Raw genomic sequence first — 24,106 nt, 5'->3', positions numbered from 1 at the left:
TGAAGATCTGGTACCTTCCTTCCCATGTGCCTCCATGAAACATGCCGTGCTAGGTCCCATTTCTGCAGTTCTCCTAATCTGATGGATGAATAGTATGTTAATCTGTGAGTAGATAATGGTGGAACAAAGGATTACCGCCTTCTAGAAACATAATGCCTACATCCAAAGGAATATATCAAACGTGTATTTTGGGTACAGTGACATGCTTACAAAATGCTGTTGGGAAGCAAGAAAGCTTGTCTTGGTCTGCAACTTAAAGCTGCCAGGAGGGATAAGACTATGTGGGGATGGACCACGTCCCATTTCAGGTACGTTCCTCCAGATTCACCTCTTCCCATATAAGAAAACAATCAGAAGAGTATCCAAGTGGGAAGAAGACAAAGTAAAAGTAGAAAGTCCAGCCATCGTATGCCCAAGAGGAAAATGTCTGAAACTCACTGTGTGCAGTAATAGACATACTGACATGTACCGACACACCTGACATACTGCAGCTTCATTTCAGACTGCCACAACACAGAAAATATCCCAATAGATGGATTTCTGGTTCCCCAGTGCTTAGGAATGTTATTTGTACACTGTATACCATAGTCCATTAAGTGTGCACTAGCATCATATCTACACAAATCTGCATACCTTAATTCTAAAATATTTAATTGCTAAAAAATGTTAACCATCACCTGAGCTCTCAGAAAATCATAATCTTGTTGGTGGTGGAGGGTCTTTCCTCCATGTAGATGGCTGCTCACTGATCAGGGTGGTGGCTACTAAAGGGTGGAGTGGCTGTGGGATTTTTTCCTACTAAGACAACAATGAAGTTTGCCACATCAATAGACTCTTCCTTCCACAAGCAATTTCTCTGTAGCAAGTGATGCTGTTTGATAACATTTTACCTACAGCAAAACTTCTTTCAAAACTGGAATCAGTCTTCTCAAACCCTTTTACGCTTTATCAACTAACTTCAGGTGATATTCTAAATTCTTTGTTATCCTTTCAACAATCTTCTCAGTAATCTTCACCAGGAGTAGATTCCATCTCAAGAAACTACTTTCTTTAAGAAACAACTCCTCATCTATTCATGTCCTATCATGAGATTGTGGCAAATCAGTCCCATCTTCAGGCTCTGCTGCTAATTCTAGCTCTCTTGCTCTTTCCAGCATATCTGCAGCTACTTCCTCCACTGAAGTCTGGAACTCCTCAAAGTCAGCCATGAGGGCTGGACTCAACTTCTTCCAAACACCTAATATTGATATTTTGACTTATTCCCATGAATCATGAGTATTCGTAGTAGCATCTAGAATGGAGATTCTTCCCAGGTTATCAATTTACTTTGCCGAGGTCCTTCAGAAGAATCATCACTATCTAAGTACTTCTTAAATAGTAAGGCTTAAAAGTCAGAATGACTCCCTGATATATGAGCTACAGAATGGACATTGTGTTAGCAGGCATGAAAACAACATTAATCTTGGTATACATCTCCATCAGAGATCCTGGATGACCAGGTGCATAGTCAATGAGTGGTAATATTATGAAAGGAATACTTCCTTGCTGAGCAGTAGGTCTCAACAGTGGGCTTAAAATATTCAGTAAACCATGCTGTAAAACAGATATGCTGTCATCCAGGCTTTGCTGTTCTCCAGATAGAGCACAGACAGAGTAGTTTTAATCTAACTCTCAAGGGCAACTAGGATTTTTGGAATGGCAAATGAGCAATGGTTTCCTTTTAAAGTTACCAAGTGCTTTTGCTAACACACAAGTCAGCCTGTCCTTTGATGCTCTGAAGCCAGGGATTGACTTTTCCTCTCTGGCTATGAAAGTCCTGGATGGCATCTTCTTCCAATAGAAGACTATTTATCTACATTGAAAACCCGTTGTTTATTGTATCCACCTTCATTAACTGTCTTAGCTAGGTCTTCTGGATAATTTGCTACAGCTTCTACACCAGCATTTGCTACTTCAACTGGCACTTTGAGGTTATGGAAAGGACTTCTTTCCTTAAAACTCATGAACATCTGCTGGCTTCCAACTTTACTTCCACAGCTTATTCACCTCTCCTGAGTTTCACAGAATTGAAGAGTTAGGGCTGTGTTCTGGATTAGGGAACATGGGGCCTGGTTTGATCTTCCCTGTAGATCACTAAAACTTTCTCCATATCATCAATAAGGCTGTTTCACTATTTTATCATTCAGGGGTTCACTGGAGTAGCACTTTTAACTTCCTTCAAGCACTTTTTGGTTGCATTCACCAATTTAACTACCACAAGTAGCCTCCATTTTGGCCTCTCTGGCCTCTTGACACGTCTTTGACATGTCTTTCTCTCTAAGCTTAATCAGTTCTAGCCTTTGATTTAAAGTGAGAGACATGCAACTGTTCCTTTCACTTAGAGGCCATCACAAAAGTATTAAAATTGGCCCGATTTCAATACTGCTGTGTCTCAGGGGTAAGGGAGGCCCAAGGAGAGGGAGAGCAACAGGGAAACAACTAGTCAGTGGACCAGATAAGAAACAGACACATTTATCAATTAAGTTTGCTATCTTATAGGAGCACCCCAAAACAACTGATAGTGACATCAGAGATCACTGATCACAGATCACCACCACAAATAAAATAATAATGAAAATTTTTTAAATGTTGCAAGAGTTATGGGTCCCAGCGACACGAAGTGAGCAAATGCTATTGGAAAAGTGGAACCGACAGGCTTGCTCAGCCCAGGGTTGCCACAAACCTTCAACACAGTATCTGGGAAGAGCAACAGAGCAAAGGGTAATGAAACGAGGAATGCCCATACACAAAGCCCTGCGTAGACAAAGCTTTTCCCCTCCCCATTCTCTGCAAACATAGCCCTTCTTTCTTTCTTTTCTTTTTTAAGATTTCATGTATTTATTGGACAGAGAGAGAGCACACAAGCAGGAGGAGTGGCAGGCAAAGGGAGAGGGAGAAGCAAACTCCATGCTGAGCAAGGAGCCCGATGCGGGACTCCACCCCAGGACCCTGGGATCATGACCTGAGCTAAAAGCAGGCACTTAACCAACTGAGCCACCCAGGTGCCCCATTAGTCCTTCTTTCTTATGGAAAACAGATTTCATAGGGAAATCACCCCCCCCTTTTAACTTGTTTTTCTAGTTTGAAATGGGTTTATGTCATTTGACAAACAAAAGCATACTGGGTGCTAATGAATTGAGCAGACCCAAACCTAGTAAGAGACTGGCAACTTTAAACACCTACAGGTCAGTGTAAATTTACTTTCATGTTCCTGTCAGATATTTTATCTCCTTGTCCTGTGTCCTTTAGTGCACATGAATTCTTCCACATTTCCCACATAGTCAACTACACACTACGAATTTTAATGGTTCATCATACCACACAGTATTACTGTTGGACATGTTTATTTTTGTTTGTCTTATCTCTCCAACAAAATTCCAAGTTTCTCAAAATGGGTACGCTTCCATACAGTTCTAATATCTATGTAGAAAAGAATGAATCTCAAAAAAGTTATCTATAGAAAACAAGCAGCTAACATAAGCTCTTCTTTTCATTCAAATTAAAAATTTTAAAAAATTGACATGGGATTTGAATGTACTGAAAGATATAATTGCCAACATGAGTCATTTTGATAGAAATTCCACAAACTGACCTCCAGTATTCTAATTAACTTGTGAATCATTCTCCTTATTTATATATAGAACTACTATATACTATTTGAAGCCACTAGTTCTGACTCCACTGGTTCCTTTCATTTGCCTTACGTCAGAATAAAGCTCCAGAGCAAGGTTACGTGGTTGCCAGAGGACACTGACCCACAAGAAATTCCTAAAGTTTGTTTGTGTACTTGGCTTTATAGAGCATATTCTTTTTCTTCTGAAATGTGATATTTGACTACCAGGACCATAGATATAAAAAGGAAGCCCAGGCCATACTTGACTTTCCAAGTAAGGACTCCTTTATTCAGTGATAAATGTTAAAAGCAGCTCCCCAGGTTCGAGACCTCCTCCTTAGAATATTTTTCTAAATATCGAATACATTGCTTTCCAAAGACATGATTACTATCATAACAGAAATAATCAGTTAGCAGTGCACAAATGACCCAGAGGCAGGTTCTATATATAATATTGCTAATGTTTTATTTCAATAATCACATAACTGATGCTGTGTCTCCCACCAAAAACATCCCTGTGTTGGTCTTCCAATATTTGCTTTACCCTGGTCCCTATGCCAGAGGTACGTACCCAAGCAGGTGGAAAACACTGGCTTAGCAAGGGGTGGAAAAACCTGCTAGATGACAGCAACAGTGACCCTTTATGAGCCTGGCATGAGAGTCGAAAAGAAAAAATAAGTCCTCCCCAAACCAGAGAAGGATGTGAGCATGGGACTAGGATGGACATTTCAGAAATCTGTCATCAAGGTAAAAGGAATGAAAAAGGTAGTAGTCCAGAAAATACCTACCAGGGGATCGATCACCTTAGTGCAAAAGTAGTCTTACCGCCTATAATTTAATAGATGCTTGAGAACAAATCAACTATTTTAAAAACCAGAGCAGGCTCCCAGCACTCATTCACAGCTTGAATTTCTCATTTCTGTGCTATGAATCTTAAACACTGGGTTCTATTGTTCTAATTTTTTCAAGTTCATTCTTTCAGTGTGAAATATATTTTTTACCCATTTACCATTATGCTCCCAATATTTAGATTAGTATTTATATTTGATGAGAAATTAGTTTTAAGGGTGACAGAAAAGACAGAAGTAGGTCTGACTGATTAATATGGAAATATCATAATCTATGGATACTTTGTTACTTATTTATTATAGACAAAAGCTCATTTACTAAAGCCTTCAAGAATATACATTCGTCTCCCCCATAAAAAAGGAAAAACATGTATTTTTAGATCAGTGATTTTTAAAATCCTGGGCTGCTATTTTTCTCATCAATGTTTTGTATTTAGAAACTAAAAATACAAAATTTCTCTACTGAGCAAATTGACATTATGTTTAGAAGCAAAGCTAAAAGAAATCAACAACCCTGTTCAGATTTGGAATGAGTTCAACAATTGTTTGAAATTAAAACATTAAGGAAAACTGTATTAAATTGTGATTCAATAAGCCAGCATAGCAAAATTGCTATTTACATAAATAAAAGCATACATAGACAACCCAGACTAACAGCAGTATGAGCCCACATGTACTCCTTCCTCTCTTCCAATTACATTTGCTTTTTTGCACATACTACATAATTCGATTTTTTTGGTATGTTTACCAGACTATTCACTGTGTTTTTTATGACACTATAGTGAGTCGGCATATAAAAGAGTAATGTAATATTAAAATATTTTCATATGTACACCCACATACATGCATTTATGCAATTAAGACTTTGTGCCTGTATCTATTCTTTCTTTAGGCAGAATATAAATTCCTTATGAAAAGGAGCTATGTTTTATAATTAATGATATTGCTGGTGCTTATTGTGGTATACAAAGCTGGTAATGAAAAAGTTCTTTCCTGAATTCCTTTCTTCATACAAGAACAAATAGGAATGGCATTACATATCAATCCTTCCCGCCTGAAAGCGAAAGTGACCATCTTTGAAGGTGTCTCTGCTAAGAAACTGTAGGACATCTCCTCAGTGAATAAGAAAAGACAATGTTTCCAAGCCACAGGTTTCCCTTTGTAACCAAAAGTTACAATAAGCATATGAAAAGCAAGAGCTCTCAGAAAGAACTCTTTTATCATTTAACCGTTATCTGTTCATTGTTATCTGTTCATTTACTATTCAAGGTTATCATGAATCACATGGGTAACTTAAGATCAGAAACAAAATGAGATACCTAAATATTTGCCATCTACTCTACCTAATCTGTAGGCAGCACCACACAGAACAAGGGCCTGACTTTTTAAAAAGCTGGTGACTATGGACTTAAATACAAGAATCTATGAATTGCACAAATTTAAGACAAAAACATGGGCTTGATCAAAAGAACACATGGAAAAAAAAAAAAAAGAACACATGGCCTGGTATACAGATTTGCCACATGCAAACTAAAATAAATCTTGTGTATTTTATACGTAGAAGGAAATTTGTAAAGCTCAGTATTAAAATGTAATTGGCAACTCTGACCTTGAGGGTCACTTTAGGTGACAAATATTATACCAGTGCTCAGATTCTGAGATTTATGATCTCATGTTCTTGAAAAAGGCCTAGCACCTCCGTGTTCCTGAAATAATTGATCTGTCTCTTACAAGTGTTTTTTTCCTGAAACCAACATCTGTCTTAGGAAGAAAAGTACAAACTGATGAAAATACCCTGCTATATTTAAGATATCCAAAGAGCTACCAGAATTTGCATCTAACACATTAGTATATTTATAAAAGTAGCTGAGATCATAAATTGATAAATAGCACACAATAGAAGACAAGAAAAAATAAACTGCAAAGCCCTTTGTAAATATTTTCTATAAAGATTAACCACAATTATTAATTAAGAGTGAATGGCTTTTGTTTTTGTTTTTGTTTTAAATGGGTTCCACACCCAGTATGGAGCTTGAACTCATGACCCAGAGACCAAGACCTGAGCTGAGATCAAGAGCCTGATGCTTAACTGACTGAGCCACCCATGTGCCCCAAGAGTGAGTGTTTGGAAATGTGCTAACAAGACATGGTGCAAACCTATAGCTTACGTTTTTCTTCGTTTGAACAGAACCCCACAATATGTTTTCAACTTGGGAGGTTTTCCTTTCTTTTGTTTCTTTAATGCAATCACAAACACTACTCTAGCTTTGATGAGGGAACAAATGGCTGGCTGAGGACAAAGCAAAAGGCTGACACCTTGCAAACTCACCCCCCTCACCCCACTCCTAGATGGGACATAAGTGACATTCTTTTCTTTCTTTCTTTCTTTCTTTTAAGATTTTATTTATTATTTATTTGACAGACAGAAATCACAAACAGGCAGAGAGAGGCAGGCAGAGAGAGAGGAAGAGAAGCAGGCTTGCTGCTGAGCAGAGAGCCCAATGCGGGGCTTGAATATCCCAACTATCTTTTTTTTTTAAAGATTTTATTTATGAATATCCCAACTATCTTACTGTTAATACTCTGCTAGAGGGCAAAAGGACCTTGGCAATGGCAAGGCCTCCTCTTTAGCATATGAAAGTTTTATTGAAACCTCCCTTTACCTTACCTTCCCCCAACCCCATGGTAAACAACCTGCCATCCCTCAACACCCTCCACCTCTGCAGCAGCTCTTCCTGCCCATGGGTCCTGTCCCCCTGCTTTAATAAACCACCATTTTGCACCAAAGATGTCTCAAGAATTCTTGGTCACCGGCTCCAGACCTCACCCCCACTGAACCTCACCTATATTCTACAACTTCATCAGCTTCACCAAAAACCTCTCAGCCAGCACTGTTGATTGCTTCTCTTCTTACACAGAAGATACACTAAATATTTTGGAAATCCACCAGAGAAGCAGGGAATAGCTGCAAATCTGAAAACAACTGTAATTATGAAACTTCTAGCTTCAGTGGAAAATGAACATAAAATTCTGGGTCTGTCTACAAAGAAATATCTGGCAGATATTATTGATTCTTCTACACACGACTAAAGGTCCCACATTAAGCTCCATGCTCTATCATAAAGTAATAATTACAACAACGCCACCCTTCGCATTTACTGCATACCTGGTGCTGTTGTGCTTTATACCTATTAACTCGTGCAACGCTCACGATGACTTTATAAGGTAGGTACCACGATTAGTGTCCTTTAATGAGGAAACTACCGCAGAGAGATGTAAAGAAATTGCCATAGGTCGACAGCAACTGAGAACTTGAGCTGGGTCCCCAGAGCCACGCTTCTTTCTTACCACTGAACTATTCGGCACTCCATGACTACGTCATTCCACTTTGTCAGGAAGAATTTAAAAAGCAAGAGAGCCAATGTGCACAGAAGAAGAATACGGCTATTCATTAATTCATTTAACAAGTACTTATTAGGCACCTACTACCCATAAAACTATGTATTAAGTTCCTTTCCAAAAAACATTTACAGTTAACTGGGTTGGTTTGGTTTTTTGTTTTTTTTTTTTCCTACAGACTGCCCTAAGTAACTGACTGCTGGAAAGCAGTCAGTGTATTAGCACTTGGAGATGTCAACTAAATTAGCTAGAGAAGATTAACGGAAGTACTAAGAGCAAATAATATCCCTTGGAAGCAGTTTGTCCTTGCTGAGGAAGCTTTGGTTTTGCTGATTTCTTATTTAAACCTCTTGGAATGAATGTAAAAACTGTGAAAGTATGCTAAATGATAGTTATATCAGGACCAACTTAGTGCAGGGCAGTGATCAAACAAGGGTTAACTTTGAACAAAAAAAGTTTTGCCAGTTACCAACTGAAAGGAGCAAAGATGCAAAAGACAACCAACTCTAAACACATAATTCAAGCCTAACATCAAAAGACACTGACAGGGAGAAACAGGTGTTACCATGTTAACACCTACAAGAGGCAAGATCATCAACTATTTGTTTTTGCTTTTTGGTTGCTTTTTCCTTAAAATGTGGAGAAATGAGAAAATGCTCATATATAATTACCAAACCTAAGGAAAACTATATGATATACAATATATGTAAATGTGTAGGGCTGTGTGTGTGTGTGTATGTATACACATTTTTCTCTTATAAACATAACATATAGGACCCATTCTTTTATATTTGTAAGCTTATTCTTCATGAAGTTCTAAAATCTTTGGACAAATTAGGAATACCAGAACAGTGGAACCTATGCACAGCCATCAACTTGAGGATAAACTCTCATATTACTGGTCAAAACCTTGTTATACTTAGAATTTATGAATTCACTATATCTCTCTTTAAATAATCTAAGGGTTCCTAAAAATTCTGGCTATAAAGTGAACTGTTAATTGCCAAATGTGTTCCTACTGACACACTATAGAAATTCAGCTCCTTGGAAGAAAATGGATTAAATGAAAATGCCCATAGAAGAAAGAGAAAATATTTTTAAAATAACATTTGTAAAGGTTAGATCATTTTCCAAAATAAAAATAATATAACTCACACAAAATAAGAAAAAAAAATATGCAGAGAGACATACAGTCCTACTAAATAGAACAGAAGAAGGCACTTCTAAGTATTACTGCAGAATCCTCTGCAAAGGGTATTGTGTTGGGAAAGTTTGAACTATTAAAATAAACCAAAACCCCTATTTCTTTAATAGCCTCAATTTTGTTCTGTAGTTAGAAGATTTAGACTGATTTCAGGACATAAGTGAGGCAATTTCTAGCCAGAGGCAACAAAGCTCCTATAAATCTTTTCAAACAGCTCATAAACTGGCATGGCTACCATGGGTGTGGTTTCAATGCTTTGAAAGCTAAGCTTTACAACTAGGTGAACACTGTTTATGATGGGAAAAAAAACACGTAATCCAGATTATTTTCCAGCAAGGTTACTTCATGTCCCACCTGATGTATTAATCAAGTTCATATATTTAGAATCCTTTAGCTATGAATACCCTTTACCCACAATAATATGACCATATATATAACAAATCTTTGGTAATTAAACTGTGGAAGGCATTGTTTAATGGATGAAAAAATAATTAAAACAATGACAGAACAAACCTCACGATGTTAAATAGAAAACAACTGAATCCTCTCTGTAGACAAATAATTGGTCCCCGAGGAAGACACTTATTCACAAAGTCCTTAAATTCATTCTTCCATTATAAAATGGTACAGATAAAGGGTAAAGAAAAGCAGTTTCCCAAATGCAGAGGGTACCAAGATTGTCTAGTTTATGAGCTCCGTCCACCCCCTTAGAAAACCTAATTTTTATTTTTTTTAAATTTTTTTTGAAAAGTTAATTTTTAAGTGCTGTCTCGGTTGATTTTCTTTCCATATCTGAGAGGGAGAAGGTGGAGGGCACTAGCTATGTTAGCATTAACCCAGCAGCCTGAGGCTGTTCAGTAAGAAAATAACCAGCTCAGTCAATTGTTCAGGTACTGGTGTTACTCATCCTGTGAACCTGGCCCAGAGAGTGCAGTCAGGTAAATGATTTACACGTTAGACTGGCGCCTTCTGGTCACACAGTCCATACCAAACTGCCAAGAACAAAGGCAAACAATCTGTCTGATTTCTACAGCAATTCCCATAACTTTCATAACCGCTTAACTGAAGTCATGATTATAGATATGCAATCAGAAACACACCTGGATCCACCTGTCTGGGGCTTCTTCGGAGTCCATTGGTCCGTTTCTGTGCAGAAAAGTAAAACAAAGCAAAACAAGATTCCACATTATTACATTGTATTAGTACATAGTACTTTTGGAAGGCCAATTAATGTTGCACTTCTTCCATTTAAAAGTATGACTAAATTTGATCAAAACATGTGGTTCTACAGTTTTTATAATTTAACCTTTTTGCTTCTCTAATAAGTCCTCCACTTGAACATCTGTGTTTGATGTTGTTGATATTACGCTGTAGAAAAGAAACATCTTTTCATTTGCCATCTCTAGATATGATGACTGAAAAAAAATTTTTTTTGAAAGTTGTAATGATGACAGGAATCATGAGAACGGAGCCCAAGTAGCTATTCTTGGTTGGAAAAATGCTCCCAGCAAAGACATGTAAACTCTAAAACTCTAACTCAGCTATTTCTGAGGCCTGAGAGGTCAGAGACTGGAGAACTTCAAAACACAGAACTGAAGCTCTGACTTTAACACACACTCAACCGAGAATGGTGTTTTAATTATGGTCACTTGTATCTCCTTACTTGAAGAAACAAAACGGGCATGCAGCTTGTGAACCATGAAAGTGGATTCTCATCACAGAAAAGAAAGCCATAAGAAAAATTATGCATTACATAAATTATAAATAAGATGTAAAACAAAAGAAATTTTCAATATTTGAAAAATGCATGGCTATGTATTCGATTTCACATGGAATTAAATTCATTTCCACCTAATAACTCTAGTAATCTCACTCATTAATAAGGACTTGATTATCACTTCTTATTATTTAACTGGATGAAATGCTGAGTCTATAACTATCATATAATTTAGATTTTCACAAAAGCAATTTTCTCCCTCTGTGTGTTGGGGTTTGCGCCTGTGTGTGGAGGAGACTTGGTTTCATTCAGAGTACATGGGGCTTTGTTAAGCACACATTAGCCATGGATTTTTCCTACGATTCTCCCTGCTGTTTTCATTCACAAGTTAAATGGGTGAAATAGGGACTTACAGCCTTCTTAATGGCCTTGAAGCCCATCAGGCAGATGTTCAGGATTCTCAAGGTGAAAGCAAACTGGAGAACTTTTTTAAAAGTTTGTTTTTAACCCAACTACTTTCAAAATGGATTTGTAAAAACGGAGCATGACCATTAGAATCAGCACTGAATCTGTGTTGAGCAAGATGGATAGCCATAATGGAAAAACTAATATAAAGAAAGCCGTTATAAGTGAGAAGAAAATGTCACTCTGGGCTTCTTGGTAGCCAAGGCACAAAGAGGGGACGCATGAGAGTCAAAGATCCATAGCTGATAATCTGGAAGAAAGCCGCTTTCAGAGAAAATCTCTTTTCTATCTGAAATGGCAGAACATTCTTTAGAGCCCTCTCTATAAAGGACAAGGAACACAACAGACAATATTTTCAACAGAAAAATATATAATGATGATATCGGATTGTTATTTACTTCCTACATATCCCTTCACCTTCTTAATGTACAGTAGAAGCTGTCTTTCTATGCTCTTATACCTTCTACTATCAAAATGCTCAGAGGCAAGAAAGGAATTCAACCTTTGTGGGTTCTATTCCTGGAATCCCTGAATTAGTAGCATTTAAAAATTCTAGATTTAAGGCATGCCTGGTGGCTCATGGTTAAGCAGCAACCTTTGGCTGAGGTCATGATCCCAGGGTCCTGAGATCAAGTCCCACATCGGGCTCCTGGCTCAGCAGGGAGTCTGCTTCTCTCTCTACTTGCAGCTCCCCCTACTTCTGTTCTCTCTCTCTCTGACAAATAAATAACATTTTTAAAAATAAACAAAAATTATAGCCTTAAAATGTGAAAAAGAGCCCTTAAGTTGAAGACCAATGCTCTACCACCCTGAAGTTAGGATTAAATAGAGAATAATTTGCAACAACACAGATGGACCTAGAGAGTATAATACTAACTGAAATAATACTTTTGTCAGAGAAAGACAAATACCTTATGATTTCACTTATATGTGGAATTTAAAAAAACAAAAATGAAGAAAGAGAAAAGAGAAAACAAGCAAAAAACGGACTCTTAACTACGGAGAACAAAGTGGTAGTTTCCAGAGGGGAGGAGGGTGAGGTGAGTGAAATAGGTGATGGAGACTAAACAATACACGTGTCACTGTATTGTACACCTGAAACTAGTATCATACTATCTGAAAAAATAGAGAACATTGTATAATTATTAGGAATATGGATTCTAGACTCAGACTGCCAGAGTTCAAATTCAGACCTTGTCACTTGGCACCTGCTATTTGATTCTGAACAAGTTAGTTCATATCTCTGTGTCTCAGTTTTCTCGCCTATAAAATGGGGATAATAATAGCACCACTTCGTAGCATTTGTGGCGAGAATTAAATGAATCATGTGAAATCACTGGAACAGTTCCTGCCATGCAGGAAGGATTCCTAAGTGACAGCTTATCATCATCATCATCATCATCATTATTAACTTCATGGCATTTTGACTATTTAAATACATATAAATTACAAGTGATTTTTCTAAGTTGTTGTCCTACTGCTTACGTTTTAGGTTTTTCCACCTAAAAATCAGTGACCCTGAAAACAAACTTCTCTACAGGAAGAGTAGGCAGTGGAATTAAGACTTGCTGCATTGAAAAAAAAAAAAAATGTTTTCAGTTACTTAGACCAAATGCCTCTGGAGATTTAGTTTACTTCAAAAACACCAAAAAATTCATCTTAATATTTTAAGAAATTCAGATATGTTTAGCAGAGCATATTAAAACAATTTTAAAATGCCAATTTCCATTGTCATTCTGTCATTTTCCATCCAACACAGTCCCTTCCCCCACCCACATTCTCAAAAGCCTGGGAAAAGCCCCATGAGATCAGGAGAATTGATCTTCAGAACCTTCTCAATATTCTTTGATCAACCTAGAAGGGGCAGGGGAGGGGAAAACCAACCAACCTAATTTTACAAGCATTTGAGTTATTTCTTGCTTCATTACCTATCTTTCTCTAAAAGAACTACTTTCATCACCCAAGAATCTCTTCTTGCCTTTTGGGAGAAATTAAATTCTCCGTTGATTTTACCAACAAAATAAGCAAAGGTTAATTTGCTATGGAGCTGGCTTTCGTTCCTCTATCTGTTTTAAAGGTAGAAAAACCTTTAAGGAATGGATTTAGAGTACATATGTGTTAAATGGATACATATGAAAATCTTACTTCCTACAGCTAGAGACAGCTTCACTAGAGACAGGTCCACTCCAGAGTGGGACATGGGATGAACATCCCAGGTGTTGTCATGAAGGCCTACAGATGTTGTGGCTACTGAAAACTGACCCATTTCCCTTGAGAATGAAGTGTAAAATTAAAAATAGAAAAGTCACAATCATAGCTATCGAAAGGGGAACAGAATAGGACTACAACCTGGTATATGGAGAGAAAGAAGGTCTTCATGAGAGTGGGAGAAATGCAGCTCACAGAGCACATTGTTTATTTCTGGGAAGACTCCCGAGCATCATAAAGCATCTGCCTCAGAGAGGTAAAGGGCTTTCCACACAGTCTTGGTGGGGAGGTATAAGGCGACAGATGCTTCTTAATGTTCTTTTGTTACACTTCTCCTTAAACCAAGCTAAGATTTCCAAATAGGTTGGCCAGTAACTATAATTACACATCCAAAATAAAAGATTATTAGCAGAATCACACATTAAAGAAAAAATTGCACTTATTGTATTCAAAAGTTAAGAAAGTCACTAAACCACTGATGCTGCAGTTAAAAAAAAAAAAGTCAATGTGAAAATTAATTCACTTCATAATAGGCTTCCATGTAATTTTTTAAGAGGATAAAATGCCTGGAGAGAATTATTTAGTATCATATGAAAATTATTAACCACTTCTTATTAGCACACTTTCTATAAATATACTCACTTCACCTCACTTAAATAAAATCAAGTGAAATCATCCTGTTTGGGGAAAAAAAAATGTTTTGTTTTGTAAAGTGGCAAAGTTCAGAGCTCTAAGAGGAATTCGATTTCCATAATATAAGAATAGCATGAGGATAAGAGAAAGGAAGCTGCCCTATAAGACTTTCACAGGCAGCGTCCTTACAGTCCTCATGAAAAACTTCACCGGTCAACTAAACACTGAAAGAAATTTCACATTAATTTACTTTAGCCCTAGAAGAACTTATATGAACTATTCCTTGATCTAGATTCTAGACTTTAAAATATAGTTAACTGAGACACCGAAGGGGTGCATATGAGCCCCCTCACATCACTCTCACTATGTGCAAATTACACACTTATGCAAAAGAGAAGTAGAAACAATTACTTCTTATTTGATGTCTTATAGTACTTTTCATTATTTTTACCAATGGCATAAATGCCAGCCTATTAAAAAATATTACACCCCTCTTAATGATATATAATTACCTGTTAAAATAAATTTGTATAGAATTTTTCTGTCATTCTTCTACTCTGAAATTCTCAAGTTACTATACTTTTGGTTTCTACAAGTAATCATATGCATTTTATATTTTAATTTTCTCTGTGATAAGGTCACAGAGAAATTTAGAGGTCAGATAAGAAATATGCTACTTTTGGTTAAAGGCCAAGGCAATGGTCTAGAACCTGTTCTATTTTTCACTCTTTCATATTTTTTAAAAAAATAGCTTATCCTGAGAGGTGAGAAGGATCACACAGTTCTAAGCCATTAGACCTGAGACTGTGTTAAACCAAAAGAAAATGTTATCAGATCTTGCTTTGATCAATAAGACATGATACAAATCATGTTTGTGCTCAAAACAGAAAACTACTAGAAATATGAATCCATATCCTTGGATGAACAATGTTAGAACTTTTCAGGACTAGCAAATGTTGGGCAGCAATGCAATGTTTCATGACAGGGACCGGTCTACCAATTCCCTGGGATGAGGGCTACCTTCCTTCTATATGAGCAAGATCAAAGATTTTCATTCCAATGAATACAGATAAACTGCAGGGGTTTGTGGAATTCTGCAGGAAACTAGAGAAAAGTATCCCCATATTGGTACCACACACAGTTACAACATTTGAAATTTACCTGAGTAAGTACTAAGATTCTGAAAGGCTCCATTTCACACATATTCTTAAATATTCACATGTTTCCTCTACCTAAGATTTTCAGGCAGGGACTGACTGAAAATTCCTCTGATTTAACCTGTGCATTTCATTTACAAGCACTTGGTTGCTCACTCTAGTTCTGTTTCTATCCATTTTAAGAAGCACATTTCACATTCTAAAAGCTCAAGCCTGCTTAAGTTAGCCAACAACCTGAAATGCAAAAGCTATATAATAAAAATTGAAGAGTTAATCTTACCTCTGGTGGTTTGAGCGTCCCTGGTTCTGAAACAAATGTAAAAATTGGCATTGTCAGTGTAAGGTTATTTTGTTTGGTTAGCAACCTTAGGTTGTTCTCTGCAGCTTGGTAAAACACTGCTGCTTTGTTTCCCTAACTGATACTTGTAATATATTTCCAGGGTCCCTCAGGCTGGGCTAGTAATTGTTTTGCAACCCAGGTTCTCTTGCCTTATTGGCTTGTCAGGAAAGTGACTCATAGTTCTAAATGACTTCTAGGTTATGCTTAACTTTTTCAATTGTTGATTAGGCAATGTCAATCCAACCACATAAAGCTCCTTAAAACAGAGGCTTGCACTGAATTTACATGCATGAAAGAAGGCTAGGTGGGAACTTGTCTTTCAACACACCTAGTTTTAAGAATCCAGACACTCGAAGTTACAAAGGTATTTCACCAACCATAACAGTTGCAAATTTAACACTGCACAATATTGCACATGAATTTTTTTCTCATTAAGTGGCTATAACTCTTATTTTTTATTTGGGGGGAAATACAGTTTGCTTCAAAGAGAGAAATAAAGAACTGACAGAATTTGATTCCAATGATAATTTTCCTTTCAGCCTTAGTTTCCCTAACTGTAAATAGAAACAACAATCTCTTCATTACATTTAGTTCTTAAAAATGATAAGTAGTTATAAAGGGCCCCGAGATCTACAGGTGACTATAGCGGCAGAAAGGTAAAGGGTCACTGAGAGGAAAGGCGCCCACTGTGCCTGGACACCTGGGGGCTGATGCTTTCCCTCCCCATTCCCAGGAGCACCTATTCACGTTATCGCTTTGCCAGGCTGTGAAGGAAAACACCTCATCATTTTGAGCCTACGCCTATCGTCTTTCCACCCAAAATGACCCTCTAAAGAAGGATCTAAGAACAGAAGAAATTGAGGGAAATATCAGGAAAGAACGGGCAGGCTGAAACAAGAGCTGTGTAAGCTGTTCCCATAAGACGATCCAAGAAGCTCCATAAGCAGAGTTCAAGGGGAAAATTCCGACCAGAACACAGGACGAGCTGCCACAGACTGCTTTACACAGGAAGCTGCCTGGGGCATGGAACAGAAGGTTGTTTTGCTTTGTTTTGTTTTATAAAGCACTACTCCTGATTAATGAAAATGTAAGACATGTGACCAAAAAGTCACCTTTCTGGAAAAAAGTTAAGTCTGCATTCCTCTGTCAACTTCAAATCCCTTCACCCTGACTTTCACATGACTGCTTTCTCTGAAGGCATCTTTGCCAGGTCTGAAGTTGGCCTTTCCAAAGGAGTATTCCTGGGCAGAAAGCTATATCACTTCTTTCCCTCCTCATTTAGAAATATGCAGTGTTTCAGAAGAAAGACTGCCTCAGAGGATCGGGTTGGGGAGAGGGTCTATATAAGTACCATTCAGCTGGATGCTATGTCCAGACTTCGAACCCCAGTTAGGTGAGCAGAGGTATCCTAACAGAGCATGTGTGATACCTGTTTCACTGGTTTGACCAGGAAGACCTATATTCCATAATAGCCCTAAACTACTTTTTTTCTCCTACTGGAGGATTCTAGAGAAAGAGTCAGAACTAAGAGTCATAAATTGCAAGAAGCTCCAAATGGGAGAAGAGGTTAAGTTTTCCAGCCAAGGAGACTGAGGGAAGCCGGGACTATGTCTAGATGTTCTCTAAAGTGGAAAAACCTTAGGTCTTTTGGGTTCAGTATTCATAAATGAGTATGCAACCTAATTTCAATTAAAAAACTGTAATTTTTTTCTGACTCTTTGCATAGAAGAATTTTTATGTCCTTATGAGTAGATCTTTTATAGTATGCTTTAAATGTTTCATATTTTTGTACAAACCCTATGATCAACCTTGTGGTAGCAGGGGAAACACCATGCTCTGCAGTGTTCATCTGGTTGCTTCCCTGGGAAGTTCCTGGGGAAGAGATGGTATCTCAGACACTTGCATCTCTTTACCCAGAAAATAATATCTAGGAACAGAAGACACTCACTGACAGGCTCTTCCTATCTTGTTGCATAGGGTTCAAGTGCAAGTTAGCTGGCTCTCTGTAGGAGTGAGCACCTATTACAGAAACAAGAGAGTACGAGGTTCCAGCAAGGCTCGCATGGGACTAGTACAAAGCCAGAAGCAATCTAGACTGGGCTCCCCACCTTATTCAATCTCCCTCTTTCAATTACCCACTTCCTGTTGGCTTTAGCTTTCTCTAATGTCTCATCAAGCAAACCAGCTTTCCTCAAAATTCTGACTAAATGTACTAAAAACTGCTCCACACAAAGCCTCTTCAGTATAACCCAAGTAGGAAAAATGGAAAAAGAGCTTTGTGCTAGATGCAACTCCAACTCTAAGGACACAAGTCTTACTTGGGGCTTACCTTCCCATGTCACCACCTTCTGTCCTCATGGTCAACAGGTCTACCCTTTACCCTGTCATCCAGAAAAGAGGCCCATGGACTTTGCCTAGGGAAGTTCACACTCTGATATTCTACTGGGCACAGCACATGAGCAGTGGTTCTTGAAAGTCTCAGCTTTTGTTTACTTCTATCACATGGTAGGGTTCTGTAAATTTTCTAAGAATAGGGCAAAACCCAAAAGACTAGAAATAACTCTTAGAACCAATTCTTATCCAGACTCCTTTAGTTATTACTTTTTATGTGCTCCAGTGGCCACAGCATTGAACTGTCTTCCTCCTTTACAAAGAGAATCTAAATTCTGATAAACCATATTAATGCAACAGATTTTTAACTTATACTAAAATAACGGTGAAAAGAGAAAGGAAGACCCAACTACCCACACCACTTCATACGTTTTCAAAGTAAAAGCTTATACTGGCTAGTAAAATTGAATAAGGATCTATTTCAATGAAATATTCTATGCAAAAGCTGCTCTAATTTTGAAGTCTCCAACACTGCCTCAACTTCCTCCTAACATGGACCCAAAACTACTGTACGACAGGAACTTGGTCCTTAAAAGGTGCTTTGGATGTTACAGTTCTGCATCAAGACTAAGATAACAAGGGCTGATGACCATCAAATCTATTTCAGCTGAATTCTGACCTAACAGAAAGGTTGCTGCTTGAGATCTGATGAAAAAGTCTTCCTTTCTCTCTCTCTCTTTTTCTCCTGGGAACTTCCTTAGGAGAGTAATTCAATTCTTCAAGTTTCCAAAAGTTTTTAATCCTCAACTTGTCTTTATCCTGCAGCCTATTCTCAGACTCCTATTGATCAAACTATAAAATGTTCTTACCCTTTCAAGAGCCTTTCTAGATGGTGACTCACAGGCCCTCAAGGGGTTTATACCTTGCGTTCTTTCATCAAGTCCCAACTGGTTTGAAGTAATTCACAGAAGGGGTGTTACTGAGGTGTTTGGAGGCTTTGCTCAACTCCATCTTCAATGCCAGCACAGGGTTCAATGTGCATATTTGTGTAAAAGAAATGTTTTTCACTGAGGCTTTAGATTCACTTAATACAATTCATTTGTTTAAACAAAAAATTCAGTCCTATTATATTTGTTTTGCCAATACAAGTGGCTCTCAGTGCATACATGATTGCACAGTTTGCTTTGTCCCTTATCTGAAGTTCTATTTGTTAAAACTAAACAAATCAATGTCCAGTAAAACTGTTTCTCTCAAAAGGGGCCACAGAAAAGTAATAACCACTATAGCTTTTGAAGGTGCCTTGTCATCATGGCTAATGTGATATTTTTGTAAAACATTAAAAGACAGTTGCACTGATTAAATTTTGAACTTATACAAATGTGTTCATCAACTGGATCTACAGCAATCTTATTTAAAAAAAAAAATGATACTTGGAAAGAGGCTTTGATTTCGAGTCTTCTCAGTAGCTCTAATGGAAATATAACTGCATAATATTTTCCAGTTCACTTTAATAATCATCAATAGATCCTTAAACTTATCTAAATAGTTAAGTGGAAGGAATAATAACTATCCTTGAGTATGAAATTTTCTCAGTAAGTTAAAAAAGAGGACTAATTTATGGGAAAGGCTTTAAGTAATATGAAGTAAAACCAAAGTCATTTTTTCATTACGAAATCAATGATCAAGCCTCAGTTCGTGTAAAAATAATCTGATAAAATACCTAGCGGTACAAGACTGAAATAAAATTATATAATAAAAGCTTATCTCTTTTGATAAAACACTGCAATACTATTTATAAAGGAGCTATTTCTGATGCCTGTTTGGGGTGCAGGTTCTAGGTAGCAATCCTGCCGGTTTAAACTGATAGGATACCAAGGCAACTCGCTTCCAATTAGGAACAACTATGGCAGCAGCAGGAGCAGCAGCTGGCCTAGATAAAAGAGCGATTAAACAGAGACTCAAATGGGGACCTGCTTCGGTTAAGTATTAGAGCAGCTGAGGCTTGCATTCCTACTAAAGGAAAAGATGCATTAAACCAAAGTTGTCTGCTCTAGCAATATTTGCCTTCCAGTGCTACTTTCTTTGTTTAAACTGAGAGCATGCAAAGCAAGTGATATTGCTCAATGTCAGGGTAAGAAGGGAACCAACAGGGTTTTAGCAGGGGAAAACACAAATGTCCCCGTAAGATTACAGTTTCGGATTAGACCTTCACAGTGGTGTGCTGTGAGAAAGCAGTACCTCTCTAGAATTACATGAGCTTTGCAGTGACTTGTTGAGAGAAGCTTATATAATGGAGTTCATACCTATTCATTATTAAGGTTGGAAAGTTTTGGCAGCATACTTCAGAGCCCATGTACGTGCTGATCATTGAAGTTGCCATGGTGAACGTGGAGGAGTCAACTCAAGTTCAGTGAAAATTAGAGAGTGAAATGGCCCGCCCTTTATATCCATGCAAATTCTAAAGTGTTAAGACATAAACTAATCATCCAACCTTCAAATTTGTTTCCAGGTTGCATAGTTTGTCTTATAAAAAAAAAAAAAAAAAAACTTAGAGCACCTTTTCTTCATACTTCAAAAGCATTTGAGTTAATAATCTGTCATAGTCAAATATTAATATGAATGAATTACTTCCTTCATTCACAAATGCACTGCATTTTTGCCAAGTAATTATTATTTTGAGGATGAATGAAGACTAGGTAAATTTAAGGGAGATAGAGCATGAAATATAAAAGGTTTCTAAATTCAGGGAAGACAACATCCACAGGCTTAACTTCCACAAGAAGAAATGCCCAAGAGCTATTTCATATGCTTACTCGTTGGTATCTAACCACATCCAGCACTATTAAAGACAGTGTTTGGCTAAGATATACCTACTTTGGGAAAATGGAGTAATGATTTGAGGTTAAGTACCCTCACTTTGGATAAGGGATGAATACAAAAGATGAGAAACACATTACCTACAGTGAAGGAGCATATAGTCCCCCAGAGGCAATGAAGAGTGGCAGAGACGGTCATGCCCACCAAACACGTCATGCACCCCACTACATTGCCCACTTCCCCCTTGTAATTAAGTTGAGGCCATTTAAGTAGTTTTAACCAATACACTGTGATTTAAAAAAAAAAAAAAAAAAAAAAGTGCTATCACTTTAGTCTAGGGGTTTTAAGAACAGCTACCCAGGAAGCCATGTGTTGATTCTATATCATCCGAAGATCCAAGAACCAGCTTGGATCCCTAAGCCATTACTTAGAAAGAAGCTCCCTTGGAATCCACAGTCAATAGTGCATGTGTGAAAAATAAATGTTTACGAATTAAAGCCAATGGGATCGGGAGGCTTTCAGGGGCGTTTTTGTTACCAACATTGGCAAATATATAAAATCTATACACTAACTAATTAGCAAACAATTTAAGTCACATGACTGTTGGGTGGCCAAGGTGAGAGAAAGGGATTGGCAAAGGGTTTGAAGAGGAAGTAAAGGAAGAATAGATTTTGGAACTGTCAGGAGAAAAGGGAGACTGTTTCAAGGGGAGGAGATAGTAAGAGCCAAGCAAGAATTCTAAAAATGGAATTGACTGGATCAGGGAGTATACTTCCCCAGAAACTGGCGTATTTTTGTCACCAGGCATTTTACGAGCTAGTTCTCTTTCTTGGTACCTCATAGCTTCACCTAGGTTCCCCTGTCAAAGGCCTGATGGCTGATGCTCAGGGCAAGAGACTTCCCTTACATAAGTATCAGAAAGGAATGCAAAGGGTCTGCCAAGTTTTCCATCTTTCATTCTTAAAGTACCAGCCAGGGATTTAGATAAGGTTTTTATTTCACTTATCCTACATCCAGTCGGACTCTGGTCTCTACAAGGGCAGAATCAAAACCTGTCCAATCTCCCACAGCCTCCTGCTTCTGGTTCGAATACTACAGTGATCCTCAGGGCCCAGAAACCCTGGTGCTACACTTCTACTCATCAATCTCTCCATCTGTTTGTCCGTCTGTCTACTCAGTTATCCATCTACCAGGGTTTCCCAGAGGTCAGAGCATCAGTTAAATATGGTTCCGATCAGTGAGAGGCTCCCGTGCAACTGAAGTTTGGGCATTATACTGCAAGGAATGGAGCAGTAGAATCACACAATCAGAACTGATTTTTAATAGAGATCATGTTGGAAATCATATAGAAAGAGTATAATTAACAGCAAGAGTTAAGAGACTTTTGTAGTTGTCCAAACAAGTGACACGGAAATTTTTTTTTTTTTTTTAACTATAACAGTATCATATCGGTGGATTCTAGAGAGCCTTAGGAGGAGAAGAAAGAACTGGTAAGTGAATGAAGATGAGAGAGGTGGGTAAACCAAGGCTGACACCTAGGCTCAGGTGAGTGTATGGATGTTGGACCTTTAAGACAAGGAGTAGGTGGAGAAAGTTTGTGTTAGTGACTAATGAGGTTGGTTTGAAATTTGAAGTCACTGCAGGGCACCTGGGAAGGGAAATGTGAGAAGAATATAGACATTTTGAATCCAAAGTTCAGGAGAAAAACCTTATGTGGAACTGGTGACTTATCTACCTGGATGTTGGTTATAGCTAATGCCAGGGAATCGGATATCCAGAGGATGACATGGGGGATGTGACAGGATGTCAAGGAGAATGGTTAACAGTGCCAAATAAAAGAGAAAGGTCAAGTTAGGTGAGGTCTGGAATGTGATGACCAGCACACTTGGCAGTTAGAAGGTAGAATGAAAGGTTCTCTCACCTTCATTTAGCCCCTCAGTTACTGTGTCATTTTGTTCAACTACTCCCTCTTCTCTGCCTGGACCAATATTGAGTGAAAATGGCATGCTCCACTTTCTGGAACTGCCTCTACCCCAACTACCCAATGTTTATAATGTAACCATTTCTACTAGACACAGCTTTCTGGGCCTCAAGTAGACTCCCCGACTCACTCTGAGCTGATCAGTATCTCTCTTCACTTCCTGATAATATAGTTAGACTATAATAAGCAAAAGAGTTACAGAGCTCTGTAAAGTTGAGGTCAATCTCAAGTCACCTATTGATATTAAATCAATACTATTCATTTATTTAAAATTAGCTGTTTAAATAGTCAAGTTCTCCTGAAATGATGTCACACTCTCCTCCAGAAAGAACCCTATCCGAGTGACCTATGTCTCCAGCCCTTGAGACATCTTGCCCTTCCTCCTGCCCTCCTCCCATACATCCATACTTCCCCCAATGTCAAACCAGTCAAGGAAATTACACTCTCAACTAGTGCAAGCAGTTCTTGCTGTATCTAGCTCCTGGACTGTAGAAAACTTCAGCCAATGTTGGTTCTCTGCGGGCTGGGAAATACTCATAAGGCCTAGCTTGCCCATGTTAGCAAAACTCTGCCTGTTCTACCACACTCACATCAAACCCATCAAGTTCAAACTCACACTCTACCCACACTTACTACCCACTGCAGCGTGGGAAGGGGGTAGTTCAAAGACAGGATGTCAAAACTTCTAACTTTTAGAGGGCATCTGTTTAGGAGTGTTTGTTTTGTTTTGTTTTAGGACAATCCATCACTGGAAAACAAACAAACACTTAATCCAATTTCTTTAAGGGAGTTAAAAAAAAAAAAGGGAGAAGAGGAAAAATCTGCCCAACCCCTGCCAGCCTCTTCCCAGGGCCCAACACCCTGGAAGGCCAGCCTTATCAGGTCCCTGTGTCTGGGTAGACAGCAATGGTGTCCACTGCCTCTGTTCGAATATTTAAAAAACACACTCTAATTTGAGTCCCCACATTGTATTACAAGGGGTCTTTGGGGGGACACTCCAGGAGCCAACTGAGTTGAAACAAAAGGAACAGAAAGAATGCACAATAGAATTTTCTAGAACTGTGGGGGACCAGACAGATGCTGTCACTGATGCTGGGCTCTCCAGGTCTTACCTGTGAGTGGATGGATGAAAGGAGATGTGTACCCCCAGAACCCCCAGCTGCAGATGCTATAACTGACTCCTCTTCATCAGGATAAGCAAGGCCTTTTACTCTGAAGGGCTGCCCATCAAATCCTCATCTGGAGGCAAAAGAGGGAAGCCTCCTGACAGGTTCTTACCACTTCATACCGCTAATTAACAGACTATGAGCATTCAATGCCATCAGTCTCTTAAAATCTTGGGCAGGAAAAGACA

General features: G+C 38.2%; 1 protein-coding gene across 4 annotated transcripts in view; it reads right to left on the bottom strand.

The window, feature by feature from the left end:
• The window catches only part of VAV3 (vav guanine nucleotide exchange factor 3), a 352,020-nt gene that overhangs the window by 99,387 nt on the left and 228,527 nt on the right, over positions 1 to 24,106 (bottom strand). For all 4 annotated transcript variants that reach the window (XM_045081972.1, XM_045081970.1, XM_045081971.1 and 1 more), the window contains exons 18-19: positions 15,564 to 15,589; positions 10,204 to 10,249 (exon numbers count right to left, since the gene is read on the bottom strand). In XM_045081972.1, coding sequence (XP_044937907.1) covers positions 10,204 to 10,249; positions 15,564 to 15,589 — 72 coding nt within the window. The remainder of the gene's footprint in view (positions 1 to 10,203; positions 10,250 to 15,563; positions 15,590 to 24,106) is intronic.

Source organism: Mustela putorius, unplaced genomic scaffold (genome assembly GCF_011764305.1).
Source record: "Mustela putorius furo isolate JIRA1106 unplaced genomic scaffold, ASM1176430v1.1 tig00000585_pilon_pilon_pilon, whole genome shotgun sequence".
In the NCBI taxonomy this organism is placed as follows: Eukaryota; Metazoa; Chordata; class Mammalia; order Carnivora; family Mustelidae; genus Mustela; species Mustela putorius.
Note: the sequence above shows the minus strand (reverse complement) of the source record. Positions and strands in the feature narration are given on the sequence as shown.